The following is a 22,942-nucleotide window of genomic DNA, read 5'->3' on the forward strand; positions in this document are numbered from 1 at the left end:
AACAACACACCACACCACACGAAAATCCAAAACCATACACAAAAATAAGAAAAATCTTACGAAAACTAAGCCAATCACAATTTATTATCCCAACCCAACGGCTATATTTTCTTCCATCTCTCATTCATTATTCTACAATTATCTCTTTCCACTTTTGCATCTCGTAACGGTCCTCATCACACAACATATATAGTCATGTTAATATTACCTTACATAACATAAATAGTGCCAATTATTGTTTCACTTCCAATGGACACTGCTAAGGTTCAACATGTGACCAAACAATCTTCGGATGAGCTTCTGAGGAAGTTTGCAGAAGTGGGTTGTGAGGAGGGTGGAAAAAGGAGGAGGAAGAAGAGGAGGGAATATGATTTCTGTGACAGCCCTTCAACAGGTGGCGCCACCGTGGTGGAAAGGAGGTCCCTTCTGCCGCCCAAGTTGACACGGAGGTCGCTGGTGCTCCGGCAGCTCAGAGTCAGAAACAAGTCATCACTCTTTGGAAACATTCATAAGGTGAGGCCTATTCAATTCATTTTCTTCAGACAAGCCATGTTTTTGGTCCATATATATGATCATTCAAGTCCCTGTAGATGGCCATTTTTTTCACTTTATGTAAATATAACAAATTTGTTATGTCAGCCAAAAAAAAACTAGTTTGGTCGAAGAAACGTATTTTTTGAAGGCCGAAATAAACACTAACTTTCAGAGCTTTGTTTTACAGACTTGGGATTGCAATGAAACTTTTGTTTGAATGTGTCTGAGAAAAAAAAATGCTGGTCTGGGTGTTTCTGAAATTATTTTTCAATTGAAACTAGAACTTTCACCTTAATGGTTTAGTGCCCAGTTTTACTAGTGCATTAAAGAGATGAAATTTGAATTTGAATTCAAAAAAAGCAAGGAATTGTTTTTACATTTTGTCTGGGTTTTTGTCCTAAAATTGAACTTTCAAAAGCAATAATAATAAAAATTATTCTGATTGATTAATTATATGAACTCCACCTTGCTGTTGTGGATAAAATAATAATGTAGGAAAAGCTATATTATAACATGCTTTATTTAGAAGGCATATTTAAGCCTGATTATGGCTTAACTTGAAGCTTCAAACTTCATAACAAAAAAATTAATCAATTACTCCCAAGAGGTAATTTTATTAATTTTGATCACTAATCAATCTTAACTGAATGTTTATTTGTCTCCATTTAAAAAAAAATATAATTATAATAGTAAATGAATTGTTTTCATGACTTGTTGCAGACATGGCGTAGAACTGTTGAAGGTGCTTCGAGAGTTTTGTTGGAAAAGCATTATAATCGCCACAAACGTTTGATCAATGACAGTGTTTAAGCTGTGTTCAGAAATTTACAGCTTCTCTTTGATGCTGCATGTGCGTTAGTTCCTGGTCAGAAGGAAAATGCAAACCTCACTACTCTATGTATATTGTCCCATTATATCTTCTTTAACTCTTTTTCATTCTTTCACTTCCAAGTAATAAAATTTATGTCCTCATTCTCCATTTTGTTACAATATCTCCTTTGAAATACTAAAAACAAATATAATTTATAAATCTTTGTTTATGTCTCTTCTAATATGTAGGTTTTCTCTATTTGAATTTGTCCAAAATACTTGAAATTATGTTTGTTGGACAATTTGCATCTCAATTATTTATAAAGGTTTTTTAAAGTTAAACAACTTGATAAAAAAATATGATTGCATCATTTTAAAAATTTATTTATGATTGCATCATTTAAAAAAAAAAATATATAATACTCAGTTTTGTTTCAACGATAAAAAAAATTAATATATTTTTCAATTTTTACTTAATTAAATTTCAAATAAATTTTATTTAAGAATTTGTTGAGTTTTATTAGAAATTCGTATTTTTAAGTTGAAGGAACCGTCTTTGATATCATATTTTTTTCTAAAATTAAAGAAAGTAGTAAAAAAAAAGTTAGTACCAAAAATTCTTTTCAAGATCATTTAGTTTCTCGAAGTTAATTATTAAACAATCATTATTGGAGATGCTATTATGATTTTTTTTCTCTCGAGAAAGATAAGTTAAATTAAGTTAACGTTTTTAGTAATTCAAAAATGTAATAACAGATTCAGAAAAGGCCATTTCACATGGGACTTGTGTTAAAGAGTTTTCCTTTTAGTCTACAAGATAAAATAGCTTCTTCCATATCTAATCAAGAATCTTACAACTTCATGTTTTAAGGCACACTTATTCAATAAGACTAATATTTTATATATATATATATATATATATATATATCCACTAGTTAGCATTGAGAAATCATGATAGATATAAATCGGAATTCTCAAAGTAATTTTCTGAAAAAAATAATATATATTAATTGTCACTTCTCAATATACTTGGTTAAATTAGAGAATTCTTTATAATTTACTCAATTTTTAAATAAAATTATAAACTATCATGAAAGTAAGAGAGAAACATTAAATGTAGAAAAGTTTTCATAATGGATGATACACTAAATAATAAATCACACACTAAATTGATACATTTAATAAATTAACAAAAAATTTATTATGCTTTAACAATAATTATAAAGAATTCTTTATAATTTACTCAATTTTTTTATTGTTTCGTTAAGGGTATTCTTTCTCAAGCCACTTTTGGTTCGGCTAAGTATTCTTTATCAAATCATTCATGACTTAACCAAGTACTCTTGACTTCAGTCATTCCTAACTTAACGAGTATTCTTCACTTCAATCACTTTTAGGTTAACGAGTATTCTTTGACATTCATCAACTCCTAACAAACATATAAAGATTGTAAGTTTTATCATCTAATTCAGATCATATGTTTACTCCCTAGGAATTGATTACATCTTTCAATAAATACAAGAGTAAGCTCACTTCTCTAGGTAGTAGGATGAAACTGTTTATAGTTGTTGAACAACTTCAGCTTCTATGCATGTTCATCTTACATCTGACGTGTTTGAATATGGTCATTGCATTAAATTCAATTTTAAATGCTTTTGTTCCTTACAAACATCCCAGATGACTATCAATACACACCTCCCTTAGTAGTTTTTATTTTTTATTTTAAATTTATCTATTAAAAAAGGTTAAATCAAGTTCACTTTGTGATTGCTTTATTTTGAATTTACACTCATTGGAGCTAAATTGGATGATGAGGTGAGTTTCACAAGTTTATTAGTTGAGATGAGATATTCCAATGATAGATAATTCATCTCTTGATAGAAACAATGAGCAAATTTTCTAGAAAACAATTCTAGAAGTTGGCCAAGGAAAAATACAATTACATTTCTCATTAGATGATATCAATAATGATTCAGAAATTTCTTATACTAGTACAAAAGTTTAAAACAATGACCCATTATTTAATGCGGTTTTAGGGTTAGACACCGTGTTTCAAAATATGGTTACATTTTTTAAATTAACTTGATTTAAGAAGGCAACTATGTGTAATAGTCACATTCTTAAATCAAAATGTTTGATTTAAGAATGCGGCTATTACAAATAGTCGCCTTCTTAAAATCATTTTTTACCCTAATTCTGAAGCACACCACTTACGCTTTCATAGTTTCTTTCTTCTTAGCGCTTCCCGTTTTCTCTCTGTTTCTGCTCTGGTGTTCATATCTTCTTCTGCGGGCTTCATTATGTTCTCGTGTCATTGTAAGTTTGTTTCAACCAACTCTCTTTCTTCTTCACCAATAGTTTATAAATTTTTTTCATTTCATTTATTTGTTTGTTTTCTTGCATTGGCGAAGGGTTCTCTGGCGCTTCATTTTCTCTTATGTTTTTGCTCTTGTGCTTCCTTTCGTCTTTTGCGACCCTTCATTGTCTTCTTCGTGCCATTGTAAGTTCGTTTCGATTTCTCTTTCTTTTTCACCATTGGTTTATATATTTGTTTCTCTTATTTGTTTGTTTTCTTGTATTGGCGAAGGTCACCACTGCTCTGTCGTTGCTGCCTCCGTCGTTGCTGCCTTAGGGTTTAGGGTTTAGAGTTTTATTTTTTATTTTTAAATTTAAATAAGAATGCGACTATTTACCATAGCCGCATTTATAAATGGCATTTAAGAATGCAGCTAAATAGCCGCCTTCTTATCTCTTGTATTTACTGTTGAAGATGGTTGTTGCCCCTTCAAGATTGTGTTTGATGAAGACTTTTATGTACATTTCATGTGTATTTTTTGCTTTGCTTTAAGTGTGTCTTAGGTAGTGCTTAGAGGTTGTTTAAGAGTGGGCTTTTTGCTGAGTAACTCACCTCCTAACCACTGGCCATGTGATAAGAACAAACATAAGTTTTCTTAAGCTGTTTTTCACATGTTTTACAAAAAACACATTTACTGCATAAAAATAAATCTGTTCTTTTCTAAATAAACAGATTCTTTTTAACTGATGCCTTGGCTAAGTCCTGTGAAAATTAGATTTTGTGCATCATGTATTTTGACTAGTCTTCTACCTTTCAAAACGATTGTGTTTAAATAGTTAAGCTTTTCTGTTTTCGTTTTGAAAAATAAATCTGTTCATCTGTAAATGAATAGATTCTTTTTGTCTCTGGTGCCATATCTAGCTTAAACGTTTTTCAGTTTTATCTCTGTACCAGAATGGTTGACTAAGTCTCCTCACTTAACAAATTCTCTAACTACTTTTGAAAATAAATCTGTTCATTTTATTCTCAATCTGTTCATTTTATAACAGCTTTAATTGTTTTTCAAAATTCTGTTATAAGTTGGTTTTCTATAAAATGAGAACTTGTTTTTGAGTTTAAACATCGTTTATACATTTGTAAAAACAAGTTTTACAACAGAGAATTAAGAGTTTACAAAAAATTAGCATTTGTTTTTCAAAGATTTCGAAAATTACAAAGTGTTTGTTCTTGGTTTGGTTCCAAAAGCTTGGTGTGAGGTGTTGCTACTGTTCTAGCAATCTTGCCTACTGGTTTAAGGCATATCTTTGTATCCTCAATCAGGTGTAGTCGTTTCACTTTTCATTTCTTGTAATAGTTTGGTTGAACACCCTTCTTGATAGGTTTTCTTGAAGAGTGTGTGTGAGCTGAAATAGGTTTTTTCAGCAAGAGTACCTAAGTTCTTGTAGGTTTCAAGAACAGTGGGAATTGTGTTTGTTTGTATTGTGATTTAGTGAATTTCACCTTGGTTTAGGTGAAGACTGGATGTAGCTCAGTTGAGTGAACCAGTATAACTTCCTTGTGTTCATTCTCTCTCAATCTCTACAATTAAGTTTCTGCATAATTGATAAAACAACAAAGAAATGAATCTGTTCAATTAAAAATAAATCTGTTCTTTCTGGGTACGGTTCATATTGTTCTTAATTTCTAGAAAACTGGTTGATTTCAATAAGAACCCTTATAATATGTTAAAAGCCATTAGAACATGTTGATTGTAATAGATCACTCAATAAACTGTCAAGCCATTAATTGAACCTTAATCACTTCACCGTTTTTTTATATTTTTGCACCAGTGTTAGTGCAAGTGAATTTCTCTAATATATGTCAAGTAGGAACACTTACGTTAATGGTGCAATTCGCTTTCATTATTACGGGTATGATTAATTTTTTTATTATGTATATAGGTAATTTTTGGGTACATGAAACAAATTTATTCATTGAAATTCTTTCGAACTAGCACGACTTCATATCTACGAGAAAGAAGTCGTTAGAGAGAATAATGAATTTGATTATTATTATAAAGTCGTGGGTTACCTACACGAGTTTGTTAAGTTTAGAAATTAATTAATTGAAATTGTTGATGACTATTTTACAGAAAGTATATCGTGTTAAAAGTAATAGTTAGTCCCTAAGGACGGATATTGAACCTATAAGGAATAATTGAATTATAAAGTATAAGTTTCACTAAATAGAAGACAATAAGTAAAAGTTTGTAGGATTTTTGTTATGAATGATTGTAAGAATGTAAATAAAGTAAAGTAAAGAGTTGTTAATTCAATTGGAAAAAATGAGATTGAGGTTCATCCTTCTTACTCTTTTTAATTTTGAAAAACATAATAATATTCTATCCTTGGATTGATATTGATGCCCATATAAAATTCATTTATATGGATTTCTTGCATATAAAATTATTAAGAAAGTTTTCAAATATTGATTTCTCACATATTTATAAAAAAATATTTATCTTTACGATTAGATGTTGATTGCAATTAAAATTTCAAATTTATTCCTAGCATTCAAATATGTTAAGCATTGTCATTTAGGTCAGAAACTTATAAGTATTTTTCAGTCAAATATAAGGATCAAAATCATGGTAAACAAGCCTTCCGAATAAAATGACAATATCAATCATCAATTAAGAACATAATATTATATTTCAATATCACCTCAATACATAAGAGCCTTAACAGATTACTCTCAATTCTAAAGGATAGAATTAGCCACTCATGTTGGTTGTTACAAGCATGGAAAGCAAGAAAATAAGATTCAGGATGTTTCTCCTTGACAGCTACCTCCTCTAGGGTTTTTTTTATCACTTTATATTCTTCAATAATGTCTAGGGTTACGTCTCACACCTCATATTTAACCTAGTTGAGCTTGGGCTAAGTGACTAATCGTCTGGCTGTGATTGGGCGAGTTAGACGAGAAAAAACCCAATCTCTTTAGAGTGGTCTCGCCTGAGTGAGAATAAGCTCGTTTGGACAAGTTCCTCTAGAAGGCTTAAGCGAGTTTGAGTGAATGTTGGGGCATTCTAGTTTTCCCTTTTTATCTTGTATATATTCCTTTAGCTCTTTCATCTCAATTTCCCCATAGAATCTTGAGATTAACACAAATTTGGGAATAAATCATTCTTATTCATATTATAATCACAAAATATGTAAAAAAATAAATAAATTCATAAATTAAGGGTTAAATTGTATTTATTTTATCAACAAATACCCAAGTGTCTGTATTTTAATATGTAATATTACTGAGATATGACACTTATCAGTTGTAGGCATGTTGAACGATCCGGGTTTCAAAAAACATGTTTCTCCTAAATGGCTCCAGTTGATTTGAAAATTCAACTTCTTTGGGAGTCGTGCATGTGTTTAACGAGTTTGGTGATTGTGGTACATTTGGTTTATTTCTTAATTGAGTCATGCATTTGGTTATTTGAGCCATGATACAACAATTGGTGGTTTCGTAGTGCATTTGATTATTTGAACCATGGTACAACAATTGGTGGTTTCGTGGTACATGGATGAGTCATTACTTTAATTATTGGAATTTGGCAAAGATTATTAGTTTGGAATTTGGCAAGACGACATCCCGGATAATTTGGTGACAGCGAATAATCTTTAAATTTTTATTAATTACTATTAATTAATATAATTAAATGATATTAATTAATATAATTGAATGATAGTAGTTAATGAAAATAATTATAAAAAAAATAAAAAATAAAAATCAGCAAAAAATGAAAAAAAAATAATTATAAAAGAATGAAAATATTGTTTATTAATATATTTTGCAATTTCTGTTTATTTATTACAGCTATAATTTTTTAAATGTAGGTAATTGTATGAAATTTATTTATTGCGGATTTAAAATAAGAAAAAATATTACGTTAAGTCATGTAATAGAATAGAGATAGAAATTAAATAGTAAGATAAAGTTATCAATGAAATATGAATAAGTAATTAAATAAATAATGTGATAAAAAAATAAAAATTGTTGTATAATAGATATATGGGAACTTTTTTAGGTTTATTGTGATATTCATTACTATATAATATGAATATTTTTTAGATTAATTTGATATTGACTAATTGTGTATACGATTAATAGTTAGTTTTTCAAAAAAAATTGTTGCATAGGACTCAATCTTTGTTTTGATTTTGATTTTTTATTTTTTTAATAATTGTTTTTATTAACTATTATCATTCAATTACATTAATTAATTAATTAGTTACGAGTTTTAGAGTATGAAATAATTGATAACTAATTAGATATCAATATAAAATTTAATTTATAAATTTTATTATTAATTAGTTACGAGTTTTAGAGTATGAAATAATTGATAGCTAATTAGATATCAATATAAAATTTAATTTATAAATTTTATTAATAATAAAGACTACTTATATATTAATAATTTTTTTAGTGTCTACATAGTATATAATTTAGTCAATATAGTGACTAATTATTTTTTCGTCTCTAAGACTGTCTATTTAATGTCGTGGTGATATTTGATAAATTTAATTAAATATTTAAGAAAATGGTCCATATAAGAAAATGTTTAGAGAAAATAAAAAGAAATCGTAAGTGGATTTGAGAGTGAAAAAAAAAATGAAAAGAAATTGAGTAGAAAGTCAGACCCTAAAATTAAATCCTAAAGTTTAATTTGTGTAAACTGCTTTTAAAATAACAACACAACAAAGATTATAGATTAAAAGAATGAAAGAAATTTATAATAATAGAATTATTTGTCTTAACTAATGATTGAATAATTAAATTTTTAATTCTATAATTAAATTTTAGAATGTATAAAGTTCATTTGATTTATTATAATATATTATTTATGTACAATACTATATACAAATATCAGATACACACGCTCATAAATACTTAAATTTTACAAATTATATTTTGATGACATAAATTATTTTAAACTACTTTTGATAATAAATTAATTTTAATAGTAGGTTCATTATTTCTTGAATTATGTTTTCATGTTGTTCTTTTGAAACTACGTGATGTGATGTGAATGTCTTCAAAAGACATATTTCTTATTGTGCTAAATTATATTACTTAACTTGTGTTATTTGGAATACAAAAAGTTATACACCAAAAGAATGAAAGAAATTTATAATGATAAAATTATTTTTCTTAAATAATGATAAAATAATAATATTTTTTTAATTTTATAATTAAATTTTAGAATGGATAAAAAATATTAATTTATTATAATATATTATTTAGTTGTTCAGTACTATATTATACATGTATTAGATACAAACATTTGATAAATACTTGTATTTTACCATTAAATTTTTTATTACATGAATTATTTTAAGTTATTTTAAAATACTGAATAAATATTTTTTCTATCTTGATAATAGGTTTAAATTTTATTAGTTCTTGAATTATGTTTTTTTTGTTCTGTTAGATTCCAAATACATAAAATTTTCCCAATTTTGTTCTTAGTCATTAATATAATTTTTTCAAAATATTAACTGCACAACATAAATGTATTTTTTTTAGTATATTTTATAGTTTGTAATAAATGTATAAATTCAATTTAATATTATTTTAGTACCTGTAAAATTTATTTTATTTCGTGAATTATGAAAAATAAAAATGTGCCGTGTAATGCACGGAAAGAGATAAACTAGTCCTCTATAAAATCACCTGCTTAAACACCATTTTCATCATTTCATTTTCAACACTAGTCTCTTCTATAAGATCTTCATTCTTGTTTTGGAATTTTAATTTCACTACCAAACTCTCTCTCTCTCTCTCTCTTCTCTCTTGACCACTGTCACAAGTTCTTGCATGAACTTCTAGCACATCAAGAAGGAGAGGTTAGTCCAACTGTGATCTTTCTATTCTTTTACAAAATTTGACATGCATTGCAATTTCTCATTCTTTCATGCTTTTCTTTATCTTTCTTGAAAAGTTAAATTTTGTTCTCTGCTTTTTGTTCTCTGCATTTTGTTCTGTTCAAGCTCAATTTTCAATCTTTGCTCACACCCTTCTTTAACTTCCAATTCTTGCTTTTAATACCACTCTAATCACAATTTTTGTTCTTCTGGGTGTTGATCTTGGAATTCAGTAGGTACCAAAGTTTGGGTCTTGTCAGTTCCACCTTGAGGATTTTCCCGCCAAGAATTTAGTCAATGTTGATGTTTACCTGGATTTCAAATATAGTTTTTTCGTGCTTCAACTCTTTGAGGCACTATGCACGAATGGACAGTGATGATGAAGATGAGTCTTCCTCCACTGGAAACTCGCTTATGTGGCGTAGAGACCTTCAGAGGCATTCTTGTGGTGAATTCTCCTTTGCTGTGTGCCAGGCAAATGGAGAAATTGAAGACTATAGCCAAGTTGAAATTGGCTCTAATGTGCTCTTTGTTGGGATTTATGATGGTCATGGTGGTCCTGAAGCTTCCAGGTTCATTAGAAATCGCATCTTCCAACACATAATAAGTGAGTCTTGAGAGTTTCTATGGATGGTTTTGCTTTGAATTTTGGAATCTTCTGGCTGAGTGTTTTCCTATTTTTTTATTTTATACTTTCTTGTTGTTATCTGGTTCTATTTTTGTTTTGTTTTCATTGCATGTTCTTTTGCTGCTGTAAGAAACTGCATGAAGTTCAGTTTGCTTTCTGATGCTTTTCTTTTTGGCTTCCTCTTCTCTGTGTTCATTTCCTGCGTGAACTAGTGTTTTCTGTTTCTGAAAAAATTGAGGAATGAAAAATGAATGAAAAGATGAACCTGAAATTCAAAGGAACCAAGTGGTGATTATATATCAACGGATTTCTGCTATACTTTCTTGTGTATACTTATAATTATGTGTAAGATATGGAAACATTAACTTCTGCATTTCAGGATAAAAAAATGGTAAATTGGTAAATCATGAGACAAATTTATCTGCCAATTTAGGATCGATATGTTTTATGAGATTTTATATTGCCTGCTTTTATTTTCTTAAATTTCCATTTTAGTTTTAATTTGTGTGTAACTAGTGAGTTAACATGTAAAATAATATAAATATGCTTATTTTATTTTGCCATGCTGTTGTTGATGTTCATTGGTTACAGGGATTGCTCAGGAAAGTAGAACTCTTTGTGAAGGAACTCTGAGAGAAGCTATTGCTGCTACTGAGGATGACTTTATGACTATTGTTAGTAGGAGTTTTAGGATAGATTCCTCAATGGCGCAAGTTGGTTCCTGTGTTCTGGTTGGTTTGATCTGGAGAGGGATTCTATATATCGCCAATCTTGGAGACTCCCGTGCCGTCGTTGGTTGTGCTGGTAGATGTAACTCCATCATTGCTGAACAGTTGACTAGAGACCACAATGTCGGTAGGGAGGATATTAGACAAGAACTTAGGGCTTTGCATCCAAATGATCCAGATATTGTAGTCATGAATCGTGGAGCATGGCGTGTTAAAGGCATCATCCAGGTTTTCTTTTGCTTTTACCTTCAGAATGGGTTTCTAGTAATCTGCCTCTTTGATTCTTTATGGAACTTTTTTCCTGTACTTTTCATGTGTAATGACTCCATGGATAAACTGATTGTGATTTGTGACATTGCTCTCCATCTTTTGTTAACAGCTTCCTGTAATACATGATAATTGACCCTGGTTGTTGCAAAACTAATAAATGTTATATGAAACGTAGTAGGCTCTGTTACAACTCACTATTTTGTGTCATGATTATCTTTTGGCTCATTTGAGTTGGTGGAAACTATAACTAGTTATTGATTATGTGCGAACTGCTGAGGTTTGAGATTTATTTCTGCGTTTCAATTGTGTTCACTTCTAAGATAGTCTTTGAATCAGTAGTATAACACTGTAATAACATACGGTTTTCTTTTTGACACAAAAACTGGTATCAGGTATCCAGAACCATAGGAGATGCATATCTGAAGACGCCACCATTCTCTCTCGATCCAACATTCCCTCATATCCCGAGTGGACCTCTCGCTGAACCTGTGCTGTCTGCAGAACCATCTCTATTTTCAAGAATTTTGCAACCCAATGACAAATTTCTTATATTTGCATCCGATGGACTTTGGGAACACCTGTCAAATCAGAAAGCAGCTGAGATTGTTAATCGTTATCCACGAAATGTATGTTTTTCTGTACTTGTCCTTATATTATCTTCACCCTTGTATGAATGAAAATGTTCTTATGCCATGGTTCCAGGGGATTGCAAGAAGACTTGTTAAGACTGCATTAAAGGAGGCGGCTAGAAGAGCGAGGATGGAATATAGGCAGCTTCTGAACGTGAAGGAGGGAGCCAGACGGGTTTATCATGATGACATTACTGTGATTGTTATCTTCTTACGCCAAGAAGCAGATGTTAATGTGCCAGAGTTGTCCGTAAGAGCCTTCGTTGACGCGTCTGGACCATCAAGTTTTCGAACTTTAGGTGATTTGTTGATGCCGTGATTCAAGGATTGTTTTTTCCAGAACTACAGCAAATAAAGTTGATTGGCTCAAAAGGAAACCAATAATCTGTAACATAACACTTACATACAGTTTGCAGCATACTATTCTCCATTTTGAGCACATACATTGCCACCTTATCAAGGTTATTTTACTGTTAAAACTATAATTCCTGTTTCTGAAACTCATTTGCTTCTCATTGGATTAGAAGGCTTTTTCTATTTTGAATGCTAAACCGTTTATCACGCAGTCTTGAAATACACATTAGGAACACTGCCATTTGCTCCACTCCCAAGGTTTCATTACATTTAAACGGGATAAAAGAAGAGCAAGTGGGTGTCAGTTATAAAAGTAGCACCGCACTATTGTTTTATTATTGACTTTTTTTTTCTAATTCTTTTTCGTAACGAAAATTCTTACAAAATCAACCTAAAAAGAAGAGGATCTTACATCATCACCGATGAATCAATTATCTGATCTGTATCATTAAATTTCTTAAAAATTCTGAACTTTTTATTTGGTCTCGTTTTTAGTTTTTAAAACAATTCTTTATAAAACTTTTTTCTTTATAGAATGATTTCTATTCATTTTTCATTTCTCAGTTGATTTATTAAATATCACGGGTTTTTCCCCAATGTTAAGAGTTTTACTTTTATTCTTACATATTGTGAGTTTTTTCATTTAATTTTCAATTTAATAGGTCCTTGTGGAAATTTTGAACTATTTAGAGAGCTTGAATTGAAAAAATAAACAAAATGAATCACTTAGTGACCAAATATATTTTATGAAAAGCTTATTTGAAAAAATAGAAAAATGAAGATCAAATAAGAAAATTACATTTTTTATGGATTAAAATCTTTGATTAAATCCTCTGTAATAATGGACTTATGGACATGTAAAGTAGCAGGAAAATGATTTTTCTTATAATAATAGTGGAATTATAGTCATTTAAACATGCAGTCCCAAAAGGGAATTACTCTTTGGTTCCATTAGAAAGAAATTTTCAAACAGTCAGAGGAATGAATACAATAACCACTCAGTTTTCAAGTTTCAAGCTCAGTAAAGCTGGATAAAGTAATAAAGTTAAAAAAATAACAAACTTTAAGTTAAAGTGAAATTAAAATATGAAAAAGCAGATTCTAGAATGAAGAAGAAAGTAAAACATGATACCCATTTTGAAATACTCAAAGCACACTAACGCAACGCAACCGAAGTCATTTTGGATATTCATCTCTACGACATCACACCACAACTATTCGAAAAAGATAATTTATTTTAATCTAATGTTATATATTATTTTTGGTAAAAAAAACTATTTTCTCAACATTTTAATAAAATCAATCATAATGTAAAACATATTCTTTATAAAATAAAGTTAGAAAAAAAGATACACGAGATCTAAAATTCACCATCAGTAGAAGGTTGCACTCGTCCTCCCTTGTGTTGTGAGACTGTATTCCCTGGATTTTAGTTTGCCGATAAAAAAAATCCCTGGATTTTAGTATTTCCTTAATATCGACAACTAAAATAAAAACAAGAATGACAAATGGGTTCAACTTCTGTGTTTTTTTTTTTCTGTTTTAACACATTAAACAAGATAATTTGAATTAGAGTTTCCAAGTTTGCCTTAAATTTGGGAAGGAACGAATGGCCATGAGAGAGTAAAAACCCACAATTGAGCTTGACTGAAATTGCAGGGAAGAAATTCCCCATATTGATTGAAAAAAGAACATGCTTTTACTAAAAGCTTTGTCGTTTCTTACGCTAAGTAGTACACCAGCATAATTTTAACAGACTGGTATATAACTTTATAGGGAACAAGTAAATACCAAGCTGGCAAATTGACAGATGAACTGAGATAAACATCAAATGTGGTGATAAAATATTGGACTGTGATAAAAAAAATCACATTTTCGTTGCAGAAAATTATAAATCACGCAAGTACCAGACCACTGCGTTAATCAGAATACTTCATAAAAAGAATTTGTTGATTCAACCAAACCAAAACGGTAACAATGCACATCTCTTCTACTACAACAAAACGGGGAAAAATTGAATCTTACATATCTTGCCAGCCTTCATGCTCTTATCTCAACATATCAAAGAAAGGAAAACACAAAAACATGATAAAAGGAATGGTAAAGAGTAGGAAATGCAAGTTCCTCAACCACTTGATGGTATTTTTGTAGTATTCGTATAAATAGTAATTTCCCTGGTCCAGCTTTCATACTCCATGATTATAACTTAGAAGCATTTCCTGTGTACGATTGATGGCCCAGATTCATCATACTCTGCCTTCGCAATCCACATCTGCAGACGGGAGAGAAAACATTAAAAAGGAGTACACTAAATTTGCTACTTTCAATGCTTTGAGTTGGCTTCAGCAAGTGCTTGCTCTAGCTACGTATTTTAAACGAAAAATAATATATTTTAAACTAATTATATTCCCTTCATCTATAGCTACGTATTATGTTTGATATTTCCTCTAATTTTCTCATAATATTTATTTTATTAAACTTTCTACATATTATTGAAATACAATTTCCCAAGTTATATGCTGTATTAACATTCCAAATTCAACAGCTTCACTCATGCAATTATGGTGATGCATGCAGTTTACCTGTTGGAAGGTGCTGAGGGAAGCCAAGATGGAGCCTCCAATCCAGACACTGTACTTCCTCTCTGGTGGTGCTACAACCTTAATTTTCATGCTACTTGGAGCCAATGCTGTAATCTCCTTGCTCATCCTATCAGCAATGCCTGGGAACATTGTTGAACCACCACTCAAGACAATGTTACCATATAGATCCTTCCTAATGTCGACATCACACTTCATGATAGAGTTGTATGTTGTCTCGTGAATGCCAGGAGATTCCATCCCAATCATGGATGGCTGGAACAGAACTTCGGGGCACCGGAATCGTTCAGCACCAATAGTGATCACCTGCCCATCAGGAAGCTCATAGCTCTTCTCAACGGCTGAGCTAGTCTTGGCAGTTTCCAATTCCTGCTCGTAATCAAGAGCAATATAGGCCAGTTTCTCCTTCATGTCCCTCACAATTTCCCGCTCTGCAGATGTGGTGAAAGAGTAACCACGCTCGGTCAGGATTTTCATGAGGGCATCGGTGAGATCACGCCCTGCAAGGTCCAAACGCAAGATTGCATGCGGGAGGGCATAGCCTTCATAGATAGGAACCGTGTGACTGACACCGTCTCCGGAGTCCAGAACAATACCTACAACAAACATCATAGAAAAATCAACTCATTTCATTCAATACCAAGTCATGTCAACAAATCGAAATCATCATACATCATAGAAACATTCATGATAAAAACACATCGAAATAAACCAAAAGTTTAACTTCTAAACATATTCCCACAACTTCCCCCTCACTACCATGCAACAATCGGAACTCTTTTAGGCTTCAAGGGTGTATTGATTTTTTATTTGATTACAACAACAAGGAATCCTTGCAGTTTAGTTCAATGATAGCGTGATCCATGTAACCGATCTCTCTTCTTGGCGGCGTAATAGAAAAGTAAGGATCAGTTTGGTACCATGTCATGATCCAAAAAACCCAGAAGCTTAAACTAACATGCAAAGACACACGGACCCAGTTCGGATTAGTTTGGAGCTCATGCAAGCCATTTCAATTGAGACAAACACATGATCGGTAACTTCACAAAACATCAAGTTAGATGAGAAAGACAGATCAACAGTTTCACAGCATATCTACAAAACTGGCAGCCACAACATGCATGTTACACCAAATAAACAAGAATCAAGAAAGGTTGATGAAGATCAGTTACCAGTTGTACGGCCACTAGCGTAAAGGGAAAGCACAGCTTGGATGGCAACATACATAGCAGGAGTGTTGAAGGTCTCAAACATGATCTGAGTCATTTTCTCACGATTAGCCTTAGGATTAAGCGGTGCCTCGGTGAGAAGCACGGGGTGTTCTTCAGGAGCCACACGAAGCTCATTGTAGAAAGTGTGATGCCAGATCTTCTCCATGTCGTCCCAATTACTCACAATCCCATGCTCAATAGGGTATTTCAGAGTCAAAATACCCCTCTTCGATTGAGCCTCGTCCCCAACATACGCATCCTTCTGCCCCATCCCAACCATCACCCCAGTGTGACGTGGGCGTCCCACAATGCTAGGAAACACCGCCCTCGGAGCATCATCTCCGGCAAAACCAGCCTAGCAGACAAATTTCAACAACATTCACGTCATCAATAAAGAAAATTCAATTTTCTAACAGATCCTCAACAACATTCCGTTGATCTGAGTGAAACTGAGTTCGGATCTCGAATTCGAGTTTTGTTAATGAAGAAAATGATCGAATAAGACCACACCAAAGATGATCGGTTAGGTTTCAATTTCAATTAACCATCTATAAAACCGGTAAAAATTAAAAGTAAAAAAAAAAAAAACTATGATCTCATTTACTCATACCTTGACCATTCCAGTTCCATTATCGCAGACGAGGGGTTGAATATCCTCGGCATCGGCCATTGTCGTTTAAGGTAAGGACGTTTGTTGCTGCAAAAACACACAAAAGTTGCGTTAATCGGTGGGTGGCTGTTCTTATCGGGCGAACGAAAGAGCAAGAGAGAACGTGGCGGTACCTGCGGAAAGAAGGAATGTGTGTGCGACAACGTGTGTGTATGAGAGTGTGTCGTGTTTTTTCGAAGTTTGTGAAATTTGTGTGTGTATGTGTGTGGCTGAGGTACCCGCCCTGTGGTTTAAAAAAGGAAGGTATGGTCAAATGAAATTCGCCTCAAATGAAGCGCAAATTGCACGTCCTAGGATCCTGACCGTCCATTGCGAATATCGCATCCACGGGCCACATTTGTTGTTGGAAATAGCTGGCACTCTTGCGCTTTTTCTTACTTTCCAGTTACACCCCTTTCGCTTCTCCAATAACCTCACCTCATCTCTATTATTCATTTTCATTATTCCACTTTTCTTGTTTCCATTATTCATCCTATTTTTCTTTTTTCCATTATATCATTTTTAGTTTATCCAAATTTTATGCATAAATAAAAAAAAATCATATAAATTAATCGCTAAACGGATTCAATATTATTTTAAAAAATTATTAGTTTAATATTCCTATTATATAGAAAATAACATCAAGATTACTATTAGTTACATAATAACTCTACACAATGAACATTTAATAAGAGAATAAATCAATATTACTTTTTGAGAAACACACGTCTTATCCCATCACTGAGAAATTATAGTAAGTTTAATATTTTTTATAATAATTATATTAAAAGTCAGATATTTACAATTGAATTAATGACACTTTAAACCTGCTTTAAAATCTGAATTCATTAACATTAAACACGCAAAAATGTTAAACTCGTTACATATTACGAGTTTAATGAATGTAAAGTAGTTTTAATTATTATTTAATAAAGAATTTTAGTACATGATAAAATTATTAAATTTTATAATAATTAGTTAACATGTGTGACCCTCGGACATACTTTAATAATTATTACAAGTAAGCTATATTTAAAGAACACTAAGTTTTATTTTTTATATTATTCATTTTTTATTTTTAGTCCTCTTTTTTCATTATTTCTAACTTATCACAATTTTAAATTCATTTACTGTTTAAAAATGTATAAATATAAAAGTTAAATTTTACAAAAATAGATTGAAATTTTATATTGAAATTTTATATTAAAAAATTGTTTTAATCAATAAACATTGTATATTGTTATCTTATTATCGATTAAAAGTGATATACTAAATTTCATTCTTTTATTAAAATTTTATTATAATCAATAAACATTTTAGCTTAATCAAGATTTTAAAAATAATCTATGGCCATAAATATTTTTTTCATATTATCAACTTCTTTAGTGACGAATTTTTATTATATTATCAATTTTTTTTTAGTATGTTAGTGTAATTATAATTGTATCAATTATATATTGTTTGTAATATTTATGTATAATATTAAAAAGTGTAAAAGATATACAATTTTCATCACTTATATAATTTATAATTTTGAAATAAAAAAAAATATAATTATGTAATATGTTTGTTACGAGGATACTTTAAAACATTGAATTGATATCTATGCATATATAAATAATGCTCGTTGATAATATATAAAAACTTTTCATGTTAAACATTACTATGTAACTTTACATCTTAGTTAGGCTAACACATTAAGTAACAACAATCATCTATCATCACATGAAAAAAATATTATTATTAAAAAAAGAAAAAAAAATATAAAATATATGGAAGAATCAGACCAAAATTCATATGTTAACAAAAACGATACATAGGTAGACTATACCTATTCATAAAAAATTCTAAGAACATGTTAGATGGAAGCCTATTATACCAATGAAATGATTATATATGAATAAATCTTAAATTAACCAACTTATCAGCACACACATTTTTTTCACAAAAAATATGAATAACCCTAAACCTGATTTTCTCACGCTAATTAAGACAAGTATTTCATCGATTACAAAGCATTGCTCGTTGACAATGTTGGAGATCTCACATATTTCATTGTATATAAGTGGGTGCAAACCTCACCCCATGAGCCGGTTTTATGGGATTGAATTAGACTTAAAGTCCACTTTGTAATAGGAAACAAGAAGAGGTTTTTGAGGTAAAGATGAGAAATTCACACATAGGAGCTTGTCACTTTTTGGCAACCTAGTGATAAACCTATTGAATTGAACAATATGATGTTTGAACACACATTGTGTTTTATGTACCTTTTTGTATTGTGACATAAAAAGTAAGATGTTATAGAACATTTCATAATGTTTTGTCACCTCCACTTTCCAACTAATTAGTCATATGATCAACTATATGATATGTGATCGATCACACCATGTAACTTCTTCGTTTTAGTGACTCAAAATCGAGAAATTGTATACCATCGAATGGATCTTTACCCTTTAGATTTGAACATGTTGATTTGATATCATATAGGAGTCTCTTCACCTTACCAACTCAAGATTAAATTATTATGTGTCCTCATAAAAAAATATGTTGACATATATAATTAAAAAATACATTAACCAACAAAAACATGAGATATACAAACCACTACACTCACATAACAAATTATCACTTGAAACAAATCTCATATAAATCAGTCACTACATCTTATAACCTTATAGCTTCAAAAACACACACACATATATATATATATATATATATATATATATATTAGATTATAATACAAATATTGTTTACACTGTTATCTAATAAAAAATTATCATAAAGATTATATTTATCATTATCTTTGTAATCAAATCATAATATAAACATTTTAAATTATAATATATAAAAATTAATCTGATCATATTATCAATGAGCATTAATTATATAAAAATTAATATGATCACATTATCTATATAGAATCGATATGAACAAAAGAGAACAAAGATGAACAAAAGAGTAAAAAGAAGACAAATGATATGAGAATGAATATCTCTTTAATTGTTATGAAATCAAAATGAATAGTCTGAATATATACAACTTGTACACTCATTTTAAGTCTAGCCAAAAAAATAAATAATCAATCAATTCATATCCTTTAATATTTCCATTTTCTTGTTTTTATGTTTTGTGCATTTAGGAGATCTTTTGATTCTTAATTTTTTTAAAAAATAGATTATACTCTTAGAACATATTAAATATAGTGAGTGAAACATCTAGTTACACGTATGTAAAAAAGAGTGATAATACATGTTGACACCACTAAAAACCAAAATATATTCATTTGATACTATTAAAACATAAAAACATTCATTTATTTTTAATATAAAATATTAATATATATTACTATATTACTAAAATTAGTTGTTAGGTAAGAGTATTTTTTTTAAAAGTGTCAAAATAGTCTTTCTCATGTAAAAAAATGTAGACCCCTAAGAAATATATGGTCAATCAATAAAATGGAACAAGAGAAAGATACTTGTAGAAGAAGTAGAAGTTTATATATCCAAAAGTAAGAGTGTGTTTAATATTATACTATATTAATTGAATTAGGACTCCAAATTCCACTTTAACCATTTTCCATAAATAAATTTTAATTTTAACTCTAATAAGTATAACTCAAAATAACATTGTCAGGTAGTTATTAAGAAACGTATATTCAATATAAGAAGCTTGAAAGTATAATAATGATCACGTGTGTTTGAAGTAATATGAAATGTGATTTATGATTGTATTATGTTTGATTTATATAACTAAAATTAGGAAAGCAAAGGTCAATGTGTTTTGAAGCATTAAATATGTTTGGTGAGGTGACTTGTTCTGAATTTTGAGAGCAGTTAAAAGGCATGGTATATTCTTAAAATCCGATCCAAACAGACTTTATGAGGGGATGGGAAGGGCAAAGGTGTGGGATTTATTTGAGGAAGTGTTGAGAAGTTGATGCATTATGGTGTGAGTGCCAACTGCACATAGAGTGTGAGCTGGATATTATTATGATATGATGATGAAAGAGGGGCAAATTGGGAAAAGAAAAAGACCCCACATGAAAGGAAAAGTAAAGTAAACCAGGGAGGGCGTGTTGGTAGAAGAAGCAGCTTTTCTTGTTCTGGGGTGTGTGTAATTTTCACTCTTAACTTTTTAGAGGTTGATGATGAAGTGTGGTGTGTTGTGATGTGGGGGTAATCATGCATGGGACGGTGCCAAAAGCGACATGCCACAACATTGCCAACTCACCATTCAGTTTGCAACTGTCCATGGATCGTGTCTCACTCTTTTTTAACCTGCGCTTCACTCCACCTGCACTTCCTGCACCCTCCTCGCTGCGATTGCTTCCTTCCTTCACCGCTTCAGATTCGCTTTCTCATCGGACGCTTCACCCTTCTTCTCGTTGCTATTCCCCAAGACGTGCACCAGATAACCACCAACCAAACAAACAACGTGCTTTCCCGCTTCGGACAATCCCCGTCCCCCGTTGACCACTCTTTTAGGTTGTCCAATGCCTTTTTTATGTCATACCAAATTAGATTAAATATTTTTGTTTGTTTTTTACAATGCTTAGAATAAAAATGTAAAATAAAAATTTTACTTTTTTTATTCGGTTAAGCTTTTCTTTGATTGGTTGGAGAAAGTGAAAGAAACAAAATTAATTATATCAGGTCAATTTTATATCATTTATTTCATAACAATTTTGGTTTAGTTTGTTGTATTTATGAAAATATTTTTTTAATCCTTTCTTTTTATAATTTACTCTGTTTATTATTAAAGTATACTATGTTTTTTAAAGAGTGAAACAAATACGTGAATTCACCTTTTCTTTATCAATTTTTTCACCAACAGTGCTAATGTAATTGAGTAAAAAACACATATGTCATTGCTGAACTAACATTATTAGTAAAGAAATGTTATAACATTTATATTTATTAGTGTAAAGAGAGCCGCATTCCACCACATTTTTCTCTTTTACTTAATTTTTACCATGATAGAAATATAATATACATATAAAAATAATTTTGGATGAGTCTAAATTAAAAAACTTAAAAAAAATGGAGTGCGAAAAGTGATTAAAAGTGGAAGTTATTTTATTTTATATATGAGATTTGATGTGAAAATATGTGCGAATATGTTCTCTTTGTTATCTTAAAATAAGGAACTAAGGGAAAAATGTGAAGTCATATCAAAACTTTACATTAATATTAATTTAAAAAATAAAAAATAAAATATTTTTGAAGTAATTCATATGAAATGAAAAAATACTTAATTTGTATTAATAAAATGAGATATATTAAATAATGGTAAAATCGAAAAAAAATTCTATACACCAAAAAACGATTATTATGAGAAATCCATTTATATATAAGTATAGATATATAAAAAAAATTCTCTTATTTTTTTACACATTTACTTTTTTATTTTATCTTTATACCAATATTTTATTTTATTATTTTAAAAATATAAAATAAGAGGTTTTTTGTCATTTTATTATTATCTTTGACATTTTCATTATTTTCTTTTGTTGGTATTCACTGTTCTTTTCTTAATTAATTCTATCATTTAAAAATCCAAAGTAACTTCTCTAACAATTCCTTACTCCCCTCTCTATCAAAAACTTCTCACTTCCCTCTCTATTAAAAACTTCTCATTCCTCTCCCTTTCTTAATTGTTTCTTTAAACTTTCTTAAGTCTCACTTCCTTCTCTAGCATCATCCTTTTCTTTTAGAGAGACGCACTTTCATTTGTTTCATCTTCTTTACATGCATTATGTTTTTGTATATAAGATTTTGTATATAGTTTTGTATTTAGTTTTGTATTGGTTCACAGTTGTTGTCATCAAGTGACTCTTCGTCAAACACACTCTCTTCCCAATTTCTCTCACTCTATTTTCTCCACTATCAAAGAGTAAGTTTCTCAACTTTTTTTTTCACAACACACTTGCGTTTCAGATATCTTTTTTCACTATTTTTCTTCCTAAATCCCTTTTCTTTCTTTTTTTTCTTTTTATTAAAGACTCATGTTTTTGTTTATTTCATATCAAGAACACTAAAATGACTGTTTTATAAACATTAATCATTCACCACTTTTCTTCCATCTTCAAAGATAATTTTTTAAAGTCTTTAAAACTAAAAAGAGATAAATATTTTGACAGGTAGGATATGACATCCTTACAACACTAAAATTTCAATCTAGATTTGAGAAGGAATTTAAGTTTATTTACATGTTTCTGTTTTGTTCCCAAGTTTCTTAGATATGAAGGTGTAGAAGTCATTAATCCAGAGGGATAAAGAAGGTGCAGAGGAAGAAACACAAAGAGGAAGATGAAAACAAGAGGTGTTTATC

General features: G+C 30.2%; 3 protein-coding genes across 5 annotated transcripts; 2 read left to right on the forward strand and 1 right to left on the reverse strand.

Moving 5' to 3' along the window:
• The first annotated feature begins 171 nt into the window (after nt 1–171).
• On the forward strand, nt 172–1,513 carry LOC137816019 (uncharacterized). Its single transcript, XM_068619121.2, has 2 exons — nt 172–513; nt 1,255–1,513. The coding sequence occupies exons 1-2, from the start codon at nt 250–252 to the stop codon at nt 1,342–1,344; spliced, it is 354 nt and encodes a 117-aa protein (XP_068475222.1). The 5' UTR covers nt 172–249; the 3' UTR covers nt 1,345–1,513.
• Nucleotides 1,514–9,386: 7,873 nt separating this feature from the next.
• Nucleotides 9,387–12,274, forward strand: LOC137816174 (putative protein phosphatase 2C 43). 2 transcript variants are annotated; one of them, XM_068619254.2, is made up of 5 exons: nt 9,387–9,522; nt 9,774–10,147; nt 10,760–11,124; nt 11,559–11,792; nt 11,869–12,274. In XM_068619254.2, exons 2-5 carry the CDS (start codon nt 9,838–9,840, stop codon nt 12,112–12,114), a joined length of 1,155 nt encoding a protein of 384 aa, XP_068475355.1. In that variant the 5' UTR covers nt 9,387–9,522; nt 9,774–9,837; the 3' UTR covers nt 12,115–12,274. The 2 variants fall into 2 exon arrangements, with proteins under 2 accessions (XP_068475355.1, XP_068475357.1); XM_068619256.2 differs by having other exon boundaries at nt 9,777–10,147.
• A 1,807-nt stretch (nt 12,275–14,081) lies between these two features.
• LOC137814134 (actin-3) lies at nt 14,082–16,872 on the reverse strand. 2 transcript variants are annotated; one of them, XM_068616709.2, is made up of 5 exons: nt 16,744–16,872; nt 16,571–16,657; nt 15,922–16,315; nt 14,732–15,345; nt 14,082–14,421 (listed from the first exon to the last, which is right to left on the reverse strand). In XM_068616709.2, exons 2-5 carry the CDS (start codon nt 16,628–16,630, stop codon nt 14,356–14,358), a joined length of 1,134 nt encoding a protein of 377 aa, XP_068472810.1. In that variant the 5' UTR covers nt 16,631–16,657; nt 16,744–16,872; the 3' UTR covers nt 14,082–14,355. The 2 variants fall into 2 exon arrangements, with proteins under 2 accessions (XP_068472810.1, XP_090158989.1); XM_090302863.1 differs by lacking the exon at nt 14,082–14,421 and having other exon boundaries at nt 14,624–15,345.
• Nucleotides 16,873–22,942: the final 6,070 nt, after the last annotated feature.

This window comes from Phaseolus vulgaris, chromosome 1, assembly GCF_051622355.1.
Source record: "Phaseolus vulgaris cultivar YP4 chromosome 1, ASM5162235v1, whole genome shotgun sequence".
Classification (NCBI taxonomy): domain Eukaryota; kingdom Viridiplantae; phylum Streptophyta; class Magnoliopsida; order Fabales; family Fabaceae; genus Phaseolus; species Phaseolus vulgaris.